This window comes from Perissodus microlepis, chromosome 14 (assembly GCF_051167445.1).
Source record: "Perissodus microlepis isolate ML-2025 ecotype Zambia chromosome 14, ASM5116744v1, whole genome shotgun sequence".
NCBI lineage: Eukaryota > Metazoa > Chordata > Actinopteri > Cichliformes > Cichlidae > Perissodus > Perissodus microlepis.
In genome coordinates this window covers 9378220-9400734 of record NC_140474.1, presented here as the reverse complement: position 1 = coordinate 9400734, position 22515 = coordinate 9378220, and the positions used below count along the sequence as shown (strand labels likewise).

Here is a 22515-nt window from a genome sequence, read left to right as displayed (position 1 = left end):
TAACTTTGTTTTATAAGCATGTGGTCTAGGAATTCCCAAAGTGGCAACTCATAGGTTGGGAAATAATGTGGTTTACTAATCATAATAAGGAGTTTCAGATCTCTGAAAGCCAACTGTAACAACTTCAAATGACTTTTGAGTGACTTCTGATGTCCTATTTGACATTTGTCATGGGAGGGGAGAGTACAAACACTTACTGTGGCTTTAATTTTAAGCAGCTGTCAATTTTTCCTTTGGTCTCTGTTAGCATTTTAACTCTGTCTTCTTGGAAAATGCTTATCCTGAGCTATAAACAGTAACTTCCTGTTTCAGTTTGTGTCATTAGGGCTAAGGCCCTGCTGAAGAAAACAAATGGGATTCAATGAAATGTCACAGTTATGTTTGAGAGGCATAAAATGTGCCTTTGTGTTGATGCCGTAATGCACCAGTGATAGCAACAAGTGCAGATCATGGTCTTGGTTAAGTTCACAAAAAAAAGATTGACGGGTTAAATTATGCCTGTTCACAAGATTAACCTATTGCATCTCTTAAGTGTGTGATGAGTCGCTATTGGCTTGACTGGCTGCATCACAGCACAAAAGTCAAAAGACAGCTTGTGTGTACATTTGAGATGCCGGCGACTTTGACAAAATGGTTAGGTTTGATGCCATGAGAATAAGAACCTCGTCCGAGATGTAATTTCTCTAAAGTAATCCCGTTAGCTGTATGCTGGTAATTGCTTTGAAGGTACCATGGAGCACAAGCTAATAAACATTTTACATCAGCTGTTATTGAGAAGCAGTTATTGAGAGAGAAGTGTACCTCTGTGATTAAATCCTCATTGCTCTAATAGAAACCAGGTGCCGGAGAGTTGTGTAAATGTTTTCCCATGGATTTTTGTGGGCAGCACAGCTTTAAGAGATTCAGACCTGACAGCATTACATGCTTTGTCATTCAATTAAACAATAGCCACATACGCTTGTCATGCCAGTTTTACATTCCTCAAGCCTGTTTTTACAAACTTTGACCCCTGTGGACTTACGCATCTACAGAAGCTTCATGGCATGGGGAATATTTGTATATGTTTTTGAGTTTTACCTCACTTATAGTTTAATTCAGGATGTCAAGTTATGGAACCTTCTACTGCAATAACAAGATATGAAGAAACATGAAAAATCTCAGTTAATCTGTTGAAGAAAGACTAAAAGTAAATGATCATCTATTTTGGATTTAATGGCTTTAAAAAGAACAAGCCTTACTAAAGGAAGAAACCATTACGTTACAACAGACGGCCCTTTAAGAAAACAGAATTAGTGGCCACTTTAATGGATTGGGACCAAAGTCAGCCCCTCCTTCCTCAACCACATAATCTAAACCCAGATATACACCACATGTGTGGCTCTGCTGGAAAAATGAACTCGGCTTGGGAATATATGGTCAGGAAATTTATAGCACATGCCTGAGACAAGCCCTCAGGGGCAGGGATGGAGGTGGAGGAGCGATCTCCCCATTCCCTGTGCTTTGTTTCCATTAGGCTGGGAAGTGCAATCTCCCAGACATTTCAAGGGGGCCTGGTGTAAGACCTCCTGGCCAAGAACATGACCCATTCAAGGAGGAGAAATCAGTTTCCTCGCATCGGGGATTTTCCCACTACAGCAATGGGACAGCATTCCACATCTGTCACCAGACATAGGCACAGACAACGGTTCAAACTCTGGAACTGTTCAAATGTAGACATATAATGCATGAGTAGATATCAGTGTGTTTATCTGTAGGTGTTTATGGTGGATGGAGAGAGAGGGTGGACAAGGGAGAAAAAAAAATGTAGTCCAGAAAGTACAGCACTTTTTCGGGGAAAACGGGAAAACGAGTGCTGCCTGGCCAAAATAAACAAGTGGGTGAGTCAGCAAAGGGAAAACATTCTCAAGCTGACTGATGTTTCCTCTCTTTGCATCTGCTATTACTTCTGCTGCCAAGGACTGCTCCAGAGGCTAAGTCATTGTCTAGCCACAATGATCCACAGTGTGATAATGCTCGTCTTTACTGTCCAAGTGGCTTCTTTTTAGAGTAAGTAGGTTGTGTTTTTTCCTCTTTGGTGATTCATGTCAAAAGAGGTCAAAACCTAGTTGCTGTTCTTCCTCCATCACCTTTGCTCTTTAGAAGATGACAGGGTTGGTATTGTCTATCTGTCCGTTCTTGCCTTCTACGTCACTGAGACTGGAGACTCGTCCCTTGTTTACATTGCCAAGATCTTGTCTTCACTGTCCTTTTTTCAACCCGTGTCTACTACAGGTGCATCAAGATGGGTTCTTTGTGACAAAAATCATGTTATAAAAAACCTCCCCCAGAAAGACAAAGTCAACAGCTGTTACTGTCTTTTGTGTTAAATTAGATATTGTGCTGTCTGTTGACATTCTGGGCTTTTCTCTGTGGGCTTCCTGGGTCATGTGACCAGTGGAAAACAAAGTGCTTGACTCGGCCTGACCCTGACCCTTTCTAAAAGACTCACAGGATCAAATGAAGCAGCTTCTTTACTGAAGTGTGTACGTGTGTTTTAGTCCTCCAAGCTACATTTTAGCCCGAGGTGAATAAGTGGTGCTGAAAATAGCACCACACTGATCACTGGCTGCGGAACAGGCCAGTGGCGAGCCTAAAAAAAGCATCTATATTTTCTGAAATACATTTCATTCCTGTCACTTGCTAAGAGTGACAGATCGCTTTTTATAGAAATACAGAAAAAGGATGTTACACAATGAGAAAACGGTAAATGTGTAAATTTTGATATTTTGCCTGGTTGGAAGTATTTGATGTTTGCAACATAAAATGAGAAGTATGCAGCTGTTATTGTTGTCATGTCAGATAAGCTAAGATCAGAGTTCTATGGGCTCCTACGTGCAGTTTCTAACTCTCCCTAACATCATATAATTTCACTTTCAAACAGAACAAATGGAAAACTGAGCCCTTCATTAACATTCTCAGCTGCACACACTTTGGTGCCGAGATATCTCACTATGTGACCTTGCTATAATGTTTAAATCACCTGTCCTGCTCGGTAGAAAAATGGTCTGTGTCTTTTATTAATTTCAGCACTGTCACATCAGCTTCATACTGAGAGGGCAAGCTGGGGTCAGCAGAGGTTTAGTTATTCCAGAAAGTGTCATTCTGTGTGTTTAGCATGGATTTAAACCTGTTTAAACCAGCAGCAATCCCAGCTAGTGCCCATGAAATGAATTCAGCTGATATGATATCACTGCATTTAGGTCATGCACTGCCTGAGCAAGCATACAATAATAGGAGGAAATTCCTAAAATAATTATGGTAGAACGATCATTGAAGCTGCTGTCTTCAATGGCAGCAGCCAGCTTAGAAGAGCTTACTGTGGTTATTCTTCAGGGATGACCTGACGTTTTCTTGCGTTAGGATTTTTGTTGCACATTTTTGTAAAAAGAAATTTATTTGTTTTTTCTTAAACATGTAACCTGCTCAGACCTACCTGGGGAGAACACTCTGAACCCATGTTAAGCTTTGAGTAATAGACCACATTGTCCCGAACAGAGGTGCAAATTCTGGTAACAGCTAACGCATACGCTCACAGGCTATTTCATTAGGTGCACCTGTTTGGTTGCTCATTAACACAAATATCAAATCAGCCAATCACATGACAGCAGCTCAGTGCATTCAGGCACGTAGACATGGTCAAGATAACCTGTTGGACTGAAGTTAAAACTGAGCAACAGAATGGAGAAGAAAGTGACTTTGGATGTGGCATGGTTGATGGTGTCAGATAGTCTGGTCTGAGTACTTCAAAAACTGCTGATCTACTGGGATTTTTAGCACACAAAAGTATTTGGGTTTATAGAGACTGGTCCAGAAAAAGAAAAAAAGTCCAGTAAGCAGCAGCTCTCAGGGCAAAAATGCCTCATTGATGTCACTGGTCAGAGAACAAATTCCCAACTGCTTCGATCTGTTATGAAGGCAACAGTAGCTCAACTATTCGTTACAACCAAAGAATGCAGAAGAACCTATTTGAATGTGCAACATGCCAAACCTTGAAGCAGATTGGCTACAGCAGTAAAAGACCACACTGGGTGATTTTCTTGTCAGCTAAGAGCAGGAAACTAAAGCTAGAATTTGTGTTGATCAATCCAAAATCGGACAGTTGAAAATCTTAATGTTGGTACTTGGTCTGATGAGTCTCGATTTCTGCTGCGAGATTCAGGTAGTAGGGTCAGAATTTGAAAGCATGGATCGATCCTGCTTTGTATCTATGGGTCAGGGTGCTGCTGTTGGTGTAACGGTGTGGGGAAGAATTTCTTGGTATACGTTGGGTCCTTTAGCACCAACTGAGCATCATTTAAATGCCATGTCCATCCCTTTATGGTCACAGTGTATCCATCTTCTGAGCATCTTCCAGCAGGATGGTATATCATTTACTTTGTCATCCACCAGATCTTAAGTAACCTTTAAGATGTGATGGAACATGAGATTTGCATCATGCATGTGGAAGTCTGTGATGCTTTCAGAATTAAGGCAGAGGACTGAGGTAGCTATGAAGGCAAAAAGGAGTTCAACCTGGTACTAGCAGGGTTTTCCTGATGAAGACTATATGTGAGTTGTCAGTTATACCTAATAAAGAAAGACTGACTGTAAAGATAATACACAAATTTGTAAGTAAAATAACTGAATAATTATTATTAATCATCACACGCAAAGAATACTTATAATAGAGCATTTGTCTAATTTTGGATTTATTTATTTCAGTGCTATTTTTCTGGATTTTCATATTAGAATATTGTGACAGCACAGGAGAAAGTGATTGCTCACTTGTGGATTCTGTCATTTGAGAGCCACTGTGTGTATTTGCGGTGTTGCGTGGTTTGTAGCTCGTGATGCCTTCAAGTGCCCTACGTAGACCTGGGCACCACTTGAAAATTGAACGAGTACAACTGTGGAAGCGTTAATCTAAAAAGTAACTTTGTATGCAAAGCGTTAACATTGTACACAATATTGTATTAACTGCTCAGCTGTAATAGTGCTGATAAGATGACAGCCAGCGTTACAAATGACAGAGTCAGTTTCACGATGGAGTCCAGAAAACTTTGCTGCACAAAATGTGTGTTTATGTTCTGAAAAAAATAAATATTAAACCGAGAACATATAATAAATGTGTCATAGGCTAATGTTGACTTCACTGACATGGGTTTAAAGGTAGCTAAAAAGTGTGCAGGTGTATTACTTCTACTGTACTCTATGTACTGTAAACGTAGCTATATATTTGTTAAATGCATAAACTCACGATTCTATTTTATTCAAAACTGGGTTTTAAAATTATGTAATCTAACCACCTTTTGCTCACACCAGCCCTCCAAGCTCCGCTGCTTATTTCCCAGATATTATGTACTGTTTCGCAGTAAGGATCGGTTCTCCTAACAATTTCCATGTTTCCCACGTTACTTGAAGGCGTCACGACTACAGGGCTGTGTGTCGATACACGCGCGCACACAAACACATCTGGTGTGAAGTGGGAAAGCCGCGCTTAGTGCTTTACTGTCACTTTCTTACTTTTACTTGTCTTGCTGATTTCCGTTTCTAACTGAGAGGGATACATTTAATTCCCCTTGAAATGGTGACAACTTCGTTTGAAGACCGGTCACCGGAGTCAGGTTTGCCGCCACTATAGAAAGAACTTGAAGCCGGGAAAAAGGTGATTTTGTTTCGGGGTGTTTAAAGGGGTTTGTGAGAGACCAGGAGGAGTTTATTATTATGTCCGAGTGGAGGATTTGAGATGAATTCTAAAAGAAGGTCAGCGAAACTGAAGCTCCGGCGGTCTTTCAGCGAGCAGCTGTGGAGCTCCACATCCAAAGCCTGGGATTTACTCTGGAAGGGTGTCAGAGAGCGGAGACTGGCAGGTCAGTAGCCCGCTTCAGGTCAGATCTTAGCCCGCGGTATAGGCTGGAATAGAGTGTCATCCACCGCAGCAGAGACTGAGGTGACCCCATCCTATTACTGGGGAGAGTTTTTTAATTCGTATATAATTCGTGTATAACAATTATTATTGTTTTATTATTGCACACTGATCAGAGTGACATTTAAAGAGAATTTAAGAAGAAAACACATTCTTAATGTGGTAGGCTATGAATTTGTTTTTGTGTTGGTAGATTTTTTTTTGTCTAGACACTATTGATACTGTTTATCCTAAAAATTACTCCACGAGTGCATGTAGTCTGGTCTAATATTACAATTTTAAAAATTATTTTTTTAGTTGCGCTCATAGTTGAAGGTGTAGGTAGTTAGGCAGCAAACTAAAAAAAACTGTCTAATAAATGCCATTAACTTATAATAAATACAGTTTAATACCTTTCTATAGGAGAGTTTTCCTTTATTAGCGTCGATTTTTTTTATTACTTTCAAATGACAGTGGGGTCGCAAGGGGGCGCTGATAAGTAATTTCACCAGCTTTATGAAGTGAATGAGATTGAATGAAGCAATGTTTGATCTTATTTTCTGTCACATAATTTACGTTAAGTTATTATTGTGTTCATAAGAAATTGGTTTTCATTTGGTTTTCTTTCATTAGTTATAATGACTGTATTTCTGCAGGGTAACATTATTGTGCATGCTTTCTGTGCCACTGTCTTTGAGATTATAGATCACATTTTTTTCCCTTTACATTATTTGCTCATACTTGGCTCAAAAAAAAATCCCAAATAAACCCAAACTGAAGCAACTTTGTGACTGCATTGAAAATGTTTACACATAGGTGCTTTAACCCCTTTAAAATGCATCTGCCTTTTTCGGTGACAACACATGTGTTGCCAAGAATTATTCAGTGAAAGTGAACTTTATTTTCCAAGTAATATCACGTATAGCATACATGTTAACTTTTTGAAATGTGTATGAAATTAACTCTATATGAGGAAGTGGCACTTAATGGCAAAAGAGATGGAAACATTTACCACAATAGGCACAGTTTTGTTATTGGTATGTTTTGGTATTTTTTTGCTTCTTCTAAGACTGTGTTACATAATGTGGAAAATGTTTAATTTTTAGAGTACTCTGGGATCGATTTAAGTTAATAATTTCAAGGTCAGTTTTTGTTGCACTGGTTCTCTTAATAGCCCTGAGAGAATTGCGTCAGTCATCTGTGCAGTTGCCTGAGTGTACCGCCAGGTGCAGTAAAGTGACCACAATAGCGCCTTATGTGGGGAAAACCACATGAATGACAAAACAGCTCTGTCTTCACTGGTGGATTTGAAGTGCTGTAGTCATTCAAATGGAGACCAGATGTTTTTATGAGTTTGCGCACAGAGTTGCATATCAGATCTGATCCATGCTTGGCTCAGCTGTGAAGCCTGTTTAGGAACGTCACTGGTGCAGCAGCTGAGTTTGCCAGTGTCTGGATATCTGACACATTAATCTTGCATTCTTTTCCATATGCAGCATGTGAAGCTGCTTATGCAGACACTGAACAATGAGGGGACAAATGCTGCATAGAGACCAGACCCAGATGTAGATGGCTGACATATGGGAATTGATTTGAATCATTTGTGAACTCTGTCTGAAAGTTTTTTCTTTTCTCTTTTTTTAGGGTGCTAGGTGCGGTACAAATTCTATTTTTGGATATTTTCTTTTTCCAGTGTATATGTAGATAATGGTGCTAGTGAGGTACTCGAGATGGATTTGGCCTGTCAGCGGAGAACTTATGATGTCACAAAGAACTTATGTTGCGACAAGTGTGTTTGCACCTTAAAATACTAACGAACTGGCTAAAAGTTTAGTTTAATTTTTTTTAAATAAATTATACAGTATCTTATATTATGAAGATACATTTAAGGCCATTCTGCAGCAAACAAATTTAAAACCAAAGCTTTAATAAGCCTTATCAACACCTCTGAGATTAATGTGTGTTCATTACATATTCAAACAAAGAGATGTGAGCTGCCAGCCTATGTAGATAAGTTTAAATCACAAACTTTTTTTTCATTATAAGGTGACAGTCCAAGGTTATGACTTTGAGCCTTTGTCCAAATCCTAGACATTAATTAAACCTCTTAAACTGAATTTTTGTTGGCAAAGCAGAAATTTTCAAACTGAAAGTTTAGCTTTAAGTCAAATGCCTGATTTGATTTGTTTGGCTTATTTAGGAGCTTTGGAGTAAGTTGTGTTGCAGCCTTAGAAGTCAGCCGTAACAGTATTTTATTTGACATTTAGGTGTTGCAACTGAATTCTGTGGAGGAATACAAATATACAAGATTGCCTGTATTGTACAGTACGGTGACACATCTATTACAGCTCTTAAAAGTGTTAAAATATTTGGTTTATTTATAAACTGAGGGTTTAGTGGTTTTCTCTGTCAATCATCACTTTAGTGAGTTGAGACGTTCTTGATCTGTGTGTCCAGTTCTGATAGATTGTGGAGACATAGGCATCCTGGAATAAAAAAATTCGAGATACTTTGGTCTGCTTCCTTATTTCCCAAGGGGTTGCCACAGCAGACAGATCTGCACGTTTGATTTGGTACAGACTTTACACGAGTAAGCCTTCTTAAAACCTCCCGTTTATCTGGGTATGGTATTGGCATTAGGGCTATCTAAGCCAGAAATTGGGTTTTTGTGTGTCCCCCAATCTTGAACTGGGGATCATTTGCAGATTATGCCTGGTGTCTAAACCCACAAATATTCCTTCTGTACTTAGCTTTAGAGCTCAAGCTTCAAATCCAGAAAACAGATTTTTTTTAGAATCACACCTGGCTGATGGGTATGCTAGATATTTGTTTAAGTGTCAATAAGCAGCTTTGAGCAACCGTCCTCCTGTCATAATTTTATCTGGAAATTTTACCCTCAGCAGAGGCAAAACTTACAATTAACCAGTCAATGGTGAAATAATTGGTTTGTAGCATTTATATTGTTAAATTCACTCCCAATGACAAATATAGGCATGAAGTCTTGCTAAAAAAAAAAAAAAAGCATCCAAGAGCTGAAGTGAGTTAAAAAGTTTAACCACCTCATCATATAGAGCTCAACTGGTCTTGCAGTATTTGAGCGTGATGATCATGCAGAGCTGAGTTCAGCAGTCAGAAATGTGGTGGCTCATGAAGTGGAAATCTTCTGTCACACTAGAGTTATTCTTAAAACTTAGCCACAGGAAACATAGCCACACCAGAAGCAAGACTGCCCAGTCCAGAATACATGTGTCTGCTGCTGAATAAAACCACATCAGACTAACGTCAACTAACTCAAGATGATTCAGAATACAAGTTCCCCTTTTGTAATCACACATGGCAGAAAGTGAGTGGAAAGCAATGAAAGTTTGACATGCATTAAAAGTCTGCATTATGGCTTGGGCCTAATAATGAAGTGTGATACTGCTGCTATATGTGAACTGGACATGATTCAAACCCAGTATCACATATATCTATTTTTTTCCTTATGGGGTATATAAACAATAAAAATCCACTTTGTGACATGGTAGCTATGTTGACAGAACCTCTGTATGTTTCTGTGCATCTGTAATGTGAGTCTGGATTCCTGTTGTCATGTGGTATAGCAGTTGAGCTCTGAAACCCAGACAGTGGCATGTTGAAACAAGTTTGATAAGGGCTGGAGTCACTGCGCTCCCTCTAAGGACAGACCACAGCCATTTCATCATGGCATGCGGCATAAAGTTAAACACAAGGACATCTCTGAGTACACAGAAGATGTTGTAGCTCTTTCACGATCACCGCTCAGGTATTTGAGCATGGACGGAGACGGTGACACCATTAATCTCATTCACTGTCATTTACAAGATTGATTCTGTAATGTGATACGTATGATGCACTCGGTGATATACATCGTCTAGACAAAAGGGAAGAGAAATATGCAGAAATGTTTGCCCTCATTTTTTGCATCTAACACTTTAAGCCATTCTTTCACAATGTGAATGAATGCAGGTGTTTGTGTGTGTAAAAAGAGAAAAAAAAAGAGTCGTCACCCAATGAAATCATCTGAATGGTGTCGCACCATCACCTAGTGCTTTTAAAAAAGCAAGAGCCTTGTATTAAACATGCCACTTGAGGGTGTGGGGAGGGCCATTAAACCCGGGAGAAGTTTATGAAAATGTGAAGCGGGCTCTGAAGTGTGCTGCTGAATTGTGGTCTTTGTGAGCTTAAGCTAGGGTGGATTATGCCAGCTAGTGAGAGGAACAGACAGGGGCTGTGTTTAACTTGGTCGCTTGCCTATTTCTGCTCTATTCACGTGTGTGGCGCCATGCTCACACTAAACAGACAAGCCTGTATGCTGAGGCCGGGACAGTCACTGGGAGAGTGGCAGGGGCCTTGATTGGCACTGGGTGTGTCTGCTGGTACCAAAGCATATTTCAGGTATTAGAAGGCTGTTATTTTATGGTGTAAACTGGCTGACAGAAGTGGACTTTAAAATTATAAGAATATATGATTTAGTTTGCCATTCCAAATGGAGTAAGTGACTTGCTTTTGAAAATATTTGAGATGGGTTTTTTTTTTAGCTTAGAGGAGATTCATTTTTGGTTTTACTTGTAAAACCTGAAAAGAAGGTGGAGTCAAAAAATCCAACTTTGTAACGCCGTTTTTATGCTGAGCTTTGTTTAGTTTCTGGAGGATATGTTTGGGATATTTTCCACAAAAAATAGTCCAAATGAGATGTGTTTGCAATACTGGAAATAATAAGCCATGTGGAGTTGCCAGGATAGAGCGCAAATAAAGTGAATGCACCGAACTGTCACCTACACTGCCCATACATTGGTGCAATCTAGCAGTTTCAAAGAGCGGCTAATATCTGATCCCACTGGGATAGGACATTTACCTTTTCACAAGCTTCTAAAAAGCTTTAGGATTGCAGGGGATGTGTTGCTCTGTCATTAATAAGCATAAGGGAATCACAAAGAATGTGTTTAAGGGAGCATGTGATTGTTTATCTTTATTTTAATGCGTTGTACATTGATTTAGCAGTTACTTTGTTACTGTCCTGGAATCTCTTACGAGAAAATGAGCTTGCGGAGTTGCATATGAATAAATAAACAAATAAATGAGGGCGAGTGGGGGATTATATGCAAAAAGAAGTTGTAATAAGTTGTAGCGATTGTCCCATAAATACCTAATTTTTGTTCTACACAGCTTTATTTAGAGTCACAGTTTGATAGATGTCTGTTGGTCCATGGCAGAAAATGGAAAGTCATTAAGTCTTTGTGTACCAGCTACAACAGCTGCAATTATGAGGAACTATTACATGATAATAGTCAGATTGTACAAAAGTGAGACTAAACATTATTGTGTCAGGGAGATAAAGCCTTTAATTTTGATCATCAGAACTGAATAAAGTACTTGCTGGAGATCTTTACTTTTCAGTTTAGTAAAGTGGAATTAGGTCAGTTGTGTTCCAACTCCAAGCTATTTTTCCTGTGAGTAGCTGACACTTTATAGGCAGCCTACTGAGAGCACTTCCTGTGACTGGCTGTTATGAGAGGCTGTTATGTGGTGGGTGTGGGTGAGCAGAAATGAGACTTCTCAAATGAAGAACAACTTCTCGCTCTCATTCCCTTTCCATAGTTTTCTCGAAAACGACACCAAGAATTTCTCGTGCAGTAAATTTGGTGCCTGTGTGACCTGCAACAGCACAAGTATTGTTCTAGCACAGGGAGGGTCTGAAAGCCACTATTTTTGTAAGCCCTCCCAAACCCCTCTTCATCCTCTCCTGCTCTCCTTACTCAGTTCATAGGCATTCCAGTGGTATTTATATTTCCCTCCAGAGCAGGGGGAAGTTGACAAGTATTCACACAGACATTGGATTCAGCTCAGAAAGGTGGGCAGTACTCCCACTGCCTGCTTGCAATTGGTTTCATTGTGGTCACATGGCCTGCAGAGACAGGCTGAAGTGTTGGCACTCCTCCCCCCATAGCCTCCGCTGTGCCCTCCCTCTCTGCTCACTTTAGGCTTTTCGCGCATGTATGTGAAGTTTTCTGTTGGTCAGACCCTGTGTGGTTGAGTGTGTATCAGCCAGGGGATAGGGGCTTATTGCAGTTATGTTTTGGGAGCTTCCCGAGTCCACGGCCAGTGAGTGCCTCGGGAGTATGACCCCTGAGACTCAGGATATATACCTGAGAATGGACCATCACCGCAGACGCTCTGGCTACAGGTTGGGCAGGATTATTGCCAGGCAGCAACTACTCAAGAAGATTGCTGGAGGTAGGAGGCTTGTTAGGACAGAAGTGACAGTTCAGACAATTATTCAATTCTTTTGGTCGTTTGGTTTTTGAGTGAATTTGTCATTTTTCCAGGATTGAGAGGAATACTGACTAAGCAAGGTGGTAGTCAAAACATGGAGTGAATAAGTTCTGTCATGTGTTTGTGAATATGAGGCTGTGATTGCAGGATGATATGTTGACAAAGTAGTAAGTGTCTTGTTTTGATTGGGATAAGCTGATTGTCTTTTTCATATCAGTTTGTATCTCTATTGGTTTCTCACTTATTTCTAGATAAAAGTGGAATTCAGTGTTAACAGCCTTTTTAAGACACATGTACAGGACACCCGGAAACAGGGTGTGCTTGTGTGTATCGCTGCAGAAGAGAAAAAAAACTTGACCTTTAGCCAACAGGTAGTCAAGGGTGCAGAGGTGTTAAATAATTGGTATTGACTGACTATAACAAATACAGATAGGTGATAATCAATAGGGTCAGTTATGTAAGAAGAGCTGGGCCCACAGTGTAAACACGATACATCAATGAATGTCTTGACTTGACAGGTTTACAAGCACTCCGTTCATTTAAAGATTGCTGCTTGTAACCAGGTGAGCCCTTCGCCTTCAGCTTCCTCCAGGGCCTCTAACCTCTTTCCTTTGTCTTTAAATACCTGGAGACTTAAATCCATTCCCCAGAGGCCAAGAAAGGGCATGTATAACAACAAAGACGACTAAATACTATGACTCCCGCTCCCTCATGCAGATGTGAGCACTCTGCTGCTGGATCAAAGGGTGGCTGCATTTCATAACTTAAGCTTCATTGCTGAGAAACTTTGGTCATCAGATGGTAACGTACAGCATAGCTCTCCTCTCAGTCACAGTAACAAGAGCGTGAGTCAGATAATGCAGCCTTGTGTGGATAATATTTTGTATCGCCGCAGAGGCAAGGGCAAAACACAAGGCTTGTTTTTGATTGTGATGATGTAAAAGATGCACAAAGGGTGCTGTTGGGTGGATTTCCCAGTACTGCGTGTGTGTACGCCTGTTTTCTGGTGGAAATCTTTATGATCTGGTGTGTACTGACGTGTGGCGTCATGTAACCAGACGTGTTGTTTTCAGATCACAGATGTCTAGGTTGACAGCAAACCAACATTGTGGGTCATCTATGACACGGACAGAAAACATGTATGTTTAAAGTGCAATTTAAGATGCTTTTATTCAAGTTAAGTCATTTTAATAACAGGGTTTCTTTTTATGGGAGATCTTATTTGTCATGTTTTTGAGGAGTAGCTTGGAATCTTTAGTTGGAGCCAGTGTTTTGTCATAATTAAGCAATTTTCCTGCTGTGTGACTTTTTAAAAAAAAAAAAAAAAACTAACCCAAAAACAGTGATAAACAACTAAAATGCTTCTTAAAGGAAGTATCAGTTGTGTATCAACTTGTGCTCTTACACCAGTCTGAAATGCTGAAGCTAACAGTGAAGTGGTATTTTAAAGCACTGGCTACAGAGCCACCGAATTGATCTTTGTGTATTGGCAGTAGCTGCTGCATTCCAGCTGGTCGGCCCTGTTGACACAGCAGGTTGAAAGTGAGTGTGGGTCATGGTGATGGGCAGCATTACTCATGTATTGTTTCATTCCAACATTCCAGGGACGGCCGTTCGATCTTAGTCACGTTTCCGATTAGATGACATTTCAAGGTATCCTGAGCTATCTGCGTGGGATCCTCCTCAGTCCTTTAAGTTAAGGTATCGTTAGTTGTTACTCTCGAAATATTCTGTCTTTCCAGCTTGGAGAGTAGATGGATGTGCACGCACAGCTGTGTGAATTAAGATGAGACAAAAAAGGTATGTTGGCTGGTTCCAGATCTGAAGGGGTCTGTATATTACAGCAGGAATGCGTCTCTGTCCTTGAAAATATTTCTGAGATTTCAGAGGAGTATCCCACATGCGATTACTCTGGAGGGCTTACAGTCTGTCTGCAGCTTTTTGCCCTCTCCCTCAAATCCTCCCTGCTCAACCCTTGCCTGGATTCTCAGAATTTCTGCATCTGTTTGTTACTATTCATAGGGCAGAGATACATACAGTACATCATACATTTAAACAGCCATTTGTGTCCAGGCACTGCACATAGTCTTTGGACAAGAATGTGTCGATTTTTTGTACTGTTGTTCTTGTTTAAAAAAAGAAACGACCTTTATTACTGACATTTGAATGATACATTTAGTCTTCTACCACAGGTCGGTACTAGCCACATTTATTTTTGCATGCACATATGTCTTACGTTAAAAAGGATGATTTTCATCTGTTTTCCTATAAACTCGGCCAGACTATCATGAAACTTGACTGCTCATCGATTGTTCATGGACAATTTTTTCCTCTGTGGAAGCATTCCTGTTTTATCATGGAAAACTTCTGGAAGCTTCATCTTTGCTGGAAATATTTGCTCCAGCAAAGATGAATTTCCAGCAACATTGCTACATTTTCTCACTTACTGTGTTGGGCCCTTTTCCTAAGTGAGGGGCTGTTGTGTTTTGAACAAGAAGCTCTGTCCAGTGTGACCCTTCCATGGCCTTTCTTCATGCCTTATTGACCTTGGCGCAGGCAGTGGGCTCCAATCTCTAGCCTGGAAAGGCCGTTAGTGCTTTCCTTCATAGCTGAGGACAAATCCTGCTCCTTTTAATGACAGAAGTTACTGAGTGGCAGCTGTGTGCATATCAGTGAATCTGTCCATATCCAGGAAATATGCAGTGCATCTTTTCTTTTGCTACCATGGCTGTAAGGCTCCTATCTTAATTGTGCTGTCAGCTACATTAGTACTTATGTTGCCACACAGCAACACTTGGTAAACACCAAGTGTTTTTTTTTTTTTATCAAGGTTTCATGACAAGGTTTATATTTTCTGTAAAGTTTAAATGATTAAAAGAGATAAGTTACTGAGGCAGAAATGTTTGAGTGGGATAATGTGTGTACTGCTTGCAGATTTTTAAGTAGTTAGCATAGAGGAGACAGGACCACTTAAGCTTTTTAAGAGGACAAGCTGCACCGTCTGTTCTTCCTCTGACTGGAAGATGGTTTGAAAACTGCATTGGAAATGGGTTTGCATTGTTCTGTCTTTTGAGAAGTTGTATCAGTAGAAGGGGCTCCTCAAAGTAAGGAATCCAGTGAGACCATGCCCTGTCCCTCTCAAGGCTCCTCTGCCAAAGCACTGCATTATTCATCAGCGGTCTGCTACAACATGTGGCGCGTTTGATGAACTGAGTGTGAAACAAATATAACTGCTCCTTCTTTCAAATGAAAGTATGATGATAAGTCAAGATGTAGCCTTGCACATTGTTAACTTGGCTCCTTCAAGCCTGTTTATCTTTTATTCATGAGTTTCTGGGCTGTAGCTGAGAGTGCTATGCAGATTTTGATTGCTGCCTTAAGGGGGCAGTAAATAAAACTGACAGGGAGGGAAAAGCAATTTTGACAATGTGCTTAGCTGGTTGTCTACATCCAACATTACAGTCATCACACTTCAGATAATGAAATCTATGGCTTGTACTGTTGCAATTTGTTCTGTTACATGATTACTAAAATTGGGTGTGCATTGGTTTAGGCATAACAATGCTATGTCCCAATCCATACCATGCTATTTCTAATTAAGTCTTAGCGTTTAGTGTTTTTGCACTTTGGTGTTTTTTGCAAAAGTGAAGCTGCTTAGCTGAGGAAAAATAGAAAATTCAGGATGTAAGCAAAGAGTCTTAAAAAGACTTTAAAAAGTTCTTCCTTTTTCACATTTTAATTGGCTGCAGTAGTCAAAAGCTGCTAACTGACTGTCATGTGGTGTTGGACGTATTGTATAACTTCCCATTTACTGAAAAGTGTGTTGAAATCTGTGTGATAGTTAAACATAGTAGTTAAGATGTAGATATATGTATGTATGTATGTATATGAGTTTGGTCACATGCCAATGTGGTTTTTATTCTCTGTATTGCTGTGGATGTGAACATTTGAGGACAATGTGCTGCCTGTTCTTTCCAGGGTGTATGCAAGCTAGGATGGTACTCAAAAAGGTTAAGAATTTTAGAAAATTAATGTTCCAGTTGTTATACTTTTTATTGTAAATCCTGTTTTGCCATTTACATCTACGAAACCAAAAAGCTTCCCCCCCCAAAGACTTTCTTCCTAATGCCTGTTTAAAAAGTGTAAAGATAAATAGATTGTTAGTGTTCAACATTGTTTAAACAACCCTTGTTTCAGATTTTTGTCTCCCAATCCTCCTTTGTTGAACTGGCAAATGGAAAAAGGTCTGAATTTCAATGAAAACATCAGGCGTACACATTTTATTTCAGATATTATTTGAGTGTTAAATAATAGAGCACATATACACTTGAATAACAGAGCTATTTAAACTATAGCTCTACATGGTTCTTGTTGTAGATCCCACTGTTCCTAAGGTCAAAATGTACTGTGTACAGTTTGTTAGTTGTTGGAAATTTCTTGCTCTGTTGACTAAAAAACAGAGGGGAAAAAAACAAATGGTTAAGAATCTTGTAACTCTCAGGAACAAACTGGCTCACTCCAACCAACCTCTAACAAGTAAAGTAAACATCGCATTCATAAAGCTCTTTTGCAGATTCCCACTTTTTGCCTGTATTTGGCAGGGTGAGCTCACATACTCTTTGCAAGCTCCTTCTCCTGTGTGTGAATCAGTTGAGGCTGACAGCTGCCACATGTGTGGAGCTAATCATTTACTAGGTGCAGATTGAAGAAATGCCTTGGCTGCACTGTAACAGGAACACAAAGTCACTTATTAACAGAAGTGCTTTGGAAAACTGCTCAGATGTTTTATATTCCACATGCCACAAAAAAATGCTGTACTGTTTTTACAGTGAATAGTAGATTTATTTTGGCTTGGTCTTGGTTAGAAAAGAGATTATATAGTCAGTGCCTTTAGGGTCTGACCTGAAATTTCCACATTTGCTTATATATAAATATATTTTGTATGGATGTGAAATAAAAAATATAGATAACTATGTATTACACAGTCCAAAATAATTGGTGATTAAAACACAGTGCTCTAAGTGCCAGAGTTTAGCACTTGACTGACCTCTTGTGGTAGAAATGTGCATTACAAGTCATAGCTGGAAAAATGACAGAAGTGTAAAGGCAGCGCACATCCAGGTCACAGACATTCAGCCGCCATCTCTTCTCTTTATAGGCTGTTCAGCCCTGACGCCGACGGGCACAGATGAGAAGTGGTTTTACATTTTTAAGTTATTGTTCTGTGGGTAAGAGTACAAATGCTCTAATAGAGCAGAACAGTCACTTAACTCTATGGGTGGCTGGCAGTACTGGTAAACCAAAGCTGTACCTCGTCATACACAAAAGTTGTGCTGACAGTATGATCCTCTGTGCTGCCACTCACAAGTCTGTTTCATGAGTACATCAAGCTCCTGAGGAAATCTTGTAGCCACTCACTTTGAAGTTGTTAATTAGGACCAGCGTCCCAACGGATGCTCCATGCTTTTATTGTGGAGGTCCTGAGAGGGCTTTCTCACGGTATGGGGCCCGTGCTCTGACATTGGCCCTCTCTCTACCCTCTGACTCTCCCAGGCCATTCCCAGAGAAGGAGGGAACCCTGCATAGTGCCCTCTGGGAACCTTTCCAAATGAGAGGAAGGAGGACCTAATAGAGCTCTGCAGGATCTGACTTCAGAAGGATTTCTTCAGGATGTTTTTTTCCTTTCTATTTTTGTCTTTACTCATTACTTCACTCATAAATTACACAGGATGTGTTAGTTTATACAAATTATCTCAAAAAGTTGATTCTGTTCATCTAGATGTAGCCTTTTCAGTGGGGGGAAACGTTTCGTCACTCATTCAAGTGATTTCTTCAGTCTCAGCTGACTGCAGGTTTCCCCAATCTTATAAACAGTACATTTGCATAATGACTGAAAGTAGCACCACTGATGAAAAATGGGCTGTGAGGTCAGTTTCTTGATCATTAATATGCAAATTGTCACAAGCATTGATCAATGGTCATGAGAAGCATTCACAGAGAGTTGGAGAATGGCTGCAATGTGAAAGATGTACCCTTAGGCCCCCTCCTTGATTCAGAGATGCTCTTTCTCTTTTCACGAAAAAGGGCCTCCCTGACTCCCCGCTCAAACCAGCGTTCCTCCCTGTCCAGGATGTGTACATCCTCACCATTGAGAGAGTGGCCACTGGTTGCTTAGTGCTTCTGTGTTGTGCCATCCGCTTAGCCAGAGGTTGTTGGTTTCCCCGATGTATTAATCACAGTAATTCTCCTGGCACTTAATGGCGTACACTATATTACTCTGTTTGTGCCAGGCAACTGGATCCTTGGGGTGGACCAATTTTTGGTGCAGCGTGTTTTGGGGTTTGAAAATCACAGAGAAAATGTGCCTCAGCTGTTCCGATACTCCTGACTCATAAGGGCTCACTAAGGGTTTTCACTTAGGCAGCAGTTGTCCTTCTTCTCTTCTGGATCACCTGGAGCATTTTGGGATTTCCTTACCTGGATGATTGAGCATGCATCAAGACATTTATACTAATTAGCATCTGATTTTTTTTTTTTATCTATGTGGGTGCCACAACATTAGAAACATGTGTCATAAAGCTTCCAGTAATTCTATTTTCATGTTACTGTCAAGATTTCACCTGAGCTGGCTGAGAGTTTGTCAGTAATTCTTAGCAATTAGTAATTCTTCTTCACTGGAAAACCAAATTGTAGTGTTTACATAGACTATCAAAGAGAATGGAGAATCAAGGCATGCACCCTATAGAATTTCACATAAAAGACAAGATGTATGGACTTCGAATGCGGATGCATCAAAGACCTACCGTATAAGAACTTGTTTAGTTTGTTTGTAGGACTAAAGTGTTACATTTAACTACATGGCCACATGGGAAACTGTAGGAGCTAACTGTAACAGAGCTGGCATAAAAGACGAGGAGGAGGGAGTCAACTAGAAAAGCCCTGACAGGAATCTTGCTGAGAGAGGGAAAAGGAAAAGAAAGAGGGGAGGTAGCAGACAGCTCCAAGGAGATGTTAGTGAAGAGAAAGTGGAGCTCACCGTAAGTCTGATAGGATTGCAGGCCTTACATCTGGACTGCAGGGAGCACATATGTCCACAGGTACAATAGCTCTCTAGGATCTGTTTCAACAAGCTATGACTCCTATGTTGGCTTTAAAAAAAAAACCACAGTTTTGAAAAAGGGAAATTTATGAGAGCAGATAGCAACTCCTTGGTGCATGTTATTACTGCCCTGCCCATGTTATTAATCTTGCACTGTGTTACTTATCTGTTGATAGAGTGAATAATTTCATCTGAAAACTAGAGCGATGATTAATCTATAAAAATCACTGTGGGTTGAGGAAATAGTCCAGGGTTTCAGGGACTTTTGCCTGCATGAAGAAGGAAATCAGCAAAAGCCAAAGCTGATACTTTTATCACAAAAGAAAGCAAATCCTTAAGAAAAGGGCCTCCACGATGGTTTTCAGAACACTTTAACATGCGTGGGAACGTGGCTTCAGTTCAGTGTCTGGAAGTGTTTAGCTTTCACATTGTCTCTTGGAAGTTGCTGCGGTATGTATTTCACAGAAAGCTCGACTGATTGATTTCTCCTCTATTCAGAGCTGTTGGCAGTAAAGTTGAGGTACATGGGGATCTGGAAATTACCATCCTTTCTAGAGTTTGGGGTCAGAGGTCCCTTCTGTAGTAAAAGACACTTCTGTTTAAGTGTCAGTTTGAAGCCATGTGCCAAAGTATCCTGTAGTGTGACCAAAGGGGAGGAAGCAGAACACCTGTCTGTGAAGCAGAAGTACACTTGACACTAACCTCAGTTTTTGCTATTTGCAAAGCAGCCCCAGGGATTCAACATGTGATTGTTAGAACGTTTTCTCAAAACCAAGTGAATGTGAGACACTGTAACAGCCTGCCTGAAAACACTGTAGAGCTGATGGTTTGAACTTTGAAGCCTTGGCTTGCTCAGAAGCCACGTGGCCCCAGCATCATACCCAGTTATTTGTCTTCTGGCTCTGACTCCCAGCCAGCAGGAATGGCTATCAGTTTACAGTTTGTGTCTGGGATCATCTGTAAATCCTCCATGGAAAGGCTGTTTGTGGCAGCACAAGAGAGTGATTTTGAAAGCTTTCCCTTTTCTTTCTGACTGTTGACTTGGAACATAAACTGATATTTGCTTTTAGAAACCATTTGTAGTTATTTACTAGAGTTTAGCAATGTTTGGATTATCATGAATCGTGCCATTCCCGCATGATTTTCAAGCTGGAATTTTACTGGAGGTTTTTTTTGTTGTTGTTGTTGTTTTTTAAGCCTACTGTTGTCCAACACTGCACAGGAATGAGCGTATGTGAGTTAGCGTCTTGGTATTTAATTGTTGTCACTGTGCATTGTATTATCATTACTAGCTTGTGAATGCTGAAAAAGCTCTAATGGCTATTTCTAGACAAAAGACAATATGAATGGTGAAAGAAAGCGAGCTGATGGGTTGTTTCCCCTGAAGATGAAAGAACCTTCTCTCTGGGTGTCCTTCAGAGGTGAAGGAGAGTGTTACCACAGCTGTGCTGCTCTTGTTTAAATTCAATACAGGACCTCAAGAGAAAAACACAGCCCAGATGACTTTTGACCCAGCAGGCTTTGGCAATGGTCAACAGCAGCAGATCCCTAGCTCACGTTGTTATGTTATTTACTCATTTTACTATTTAATCAATAAGTGCTTGCTGTGAGTTTGTGTGTGTGTGTCTTCTGAGAAATGAAAGGTAGACTTCAGTCATTAAAAATGCTAAGGTTTATAACGTTAATAGACAAAGAAAAGAATTAAAGCCCAAATGATGATGATAGATTAAAAGGCTGGTCTGTGGATCTAAGATTTAATTGTAAAACCTTGCGCTTACACAGGTTCAGAATGCTAATGCCGCCTTGGCACCAGGTTTTTCTGGGCTCACACTGTGATTGTCCTAAAGTCTCTGTTCTTCAGGAGGCACCGAGATTTTCTTTATCCACTTTGTTACTGGAGACCTGTCGGCCAATGAAAGGATCTCTCCACAGGTCAGTGTGGACCACAGGGCAGAAGTTGGCCCAAGATTTGCACAGCTCATTTGTATTTGAGGACATTTTGCCTTGGTGTCTTAGCAACACAGCCAAAAGCTGATCATTTTAAACCTGCATCCTGTGTCGACCGCAGGATAACAGGTCCCGTGTGCCCCACAGGATCAAATGAGGGGGTGGAGGTCCCTGGATGATTCAGCATTGGCTCTCTGTAATTACTTGGCCTGTGGAGCCATCTAGCTCATGTGCCAATCAAGAACAAAGTCAAATCTGCAAAGGTACTCTGTTGTCACTCAATACGAGAGAAACAAAGTCTCTTGAATTTGACTAGTATTCTTTATTTCACTATCTTGGTAGTTTATCAGTGATAATGTGAATGTTATAAACTGAAAGGCAGTTGTGATGTTAAGCAGTGGCACCTCCTGTTTCGCTGTGGCATATTGTGCTGAGGATATTGGAGTCTGAGGGACATGTAGAGCTTTGTTAATTAAGACCTTCTTTTGAAATAGGAAGGCTTTATTCCCACGGCATTAGGTGAATTGCATGGGGCAGCACACTATTAATCCACCTTGTGAATTGCAAGCATTTCCTTGAACTCTTCAGTTCTCTTCTTTTGCGCTTCCTGTTTGCTCCCCTGTACACAATTATAAGCTGTGAGACAAGGAATGTAAGGCTATTTTCAGCATGAAACATCAGATGTTGTGGTTTTGTTGCAGACTAGGAGAAGGGCAGTGTGTTTCCCCTGGCTGTCTGTCTAGCCTTAGCTGACTCCTCACAGTGAGTGGGTGTCTGTATGCAATTAGCATCATAAAGGAGAAGAGAGGCCTCACCTTTAGGCTTCCCAGGATGACGACACCTCCTAGTGGAATCTTTTTTTCCATATTGCTGGTTCTGTTTGTCATTCTCCAGGTGTTCCTATAGACAGTCTCAGTACTCAGTTACAGTCTGAGTCATCTGGCTGATTCATTTTGTGGCACTGAAGTATGGAGGAGGCACATTTGTGTGGGCATACACAGATAGTAAATTAAACCGTTTGTTTGAGCGTTTTAAAGTTCTGCCATGCTCTTAGTGTCTTTGCTGTTAAATGATTTATTGAGGTAACTAAAGTGGAGGGACTCTGCCATTCTGTCTGTGCTTGAAGCTTTATACCCAGTCCTGGCCCCATTAGACCAGGAGAGGAAATGGCAGAAGTGTCACAGCGAGGCAAGCAGAGGGCAAGCGGAGTACATCTGGAATTCTACTCACATGATAGGAAATTATGGATGGA

General features: G+C 40.5%; 1 protein-coding gene across 3 annotated transcripts in view; it reads left to right on the top strand.

Annotated features, from left to right (window-relative positions):
• Window positions 1-22515, top strand: part of stard13b (StAR related lipid transfer domain containing 13b) — a 59380-nt gene that overhangs the window by 23430 nt on the left and 13435 nt on the right. The window contains exon 1 of one of the 3 annotated variants that reach the window (XM_084950041.1): window positions 6511-12178. The exons of the other annotated variants lie outside the window; for them this stretch is intronic. Within the exon in view, the coding sequence (XP_084806167.1) occupies window positions 12016-12178 (163 nt within the window). The 5' untranslated portion in view covers window positions 6511-12015. Of the gene's footprint in view, window positions 1-6510; window positions 12179-22515 lie in introns of those variants that run through there. 3 annotated transcript variants of the gene reach the window in all.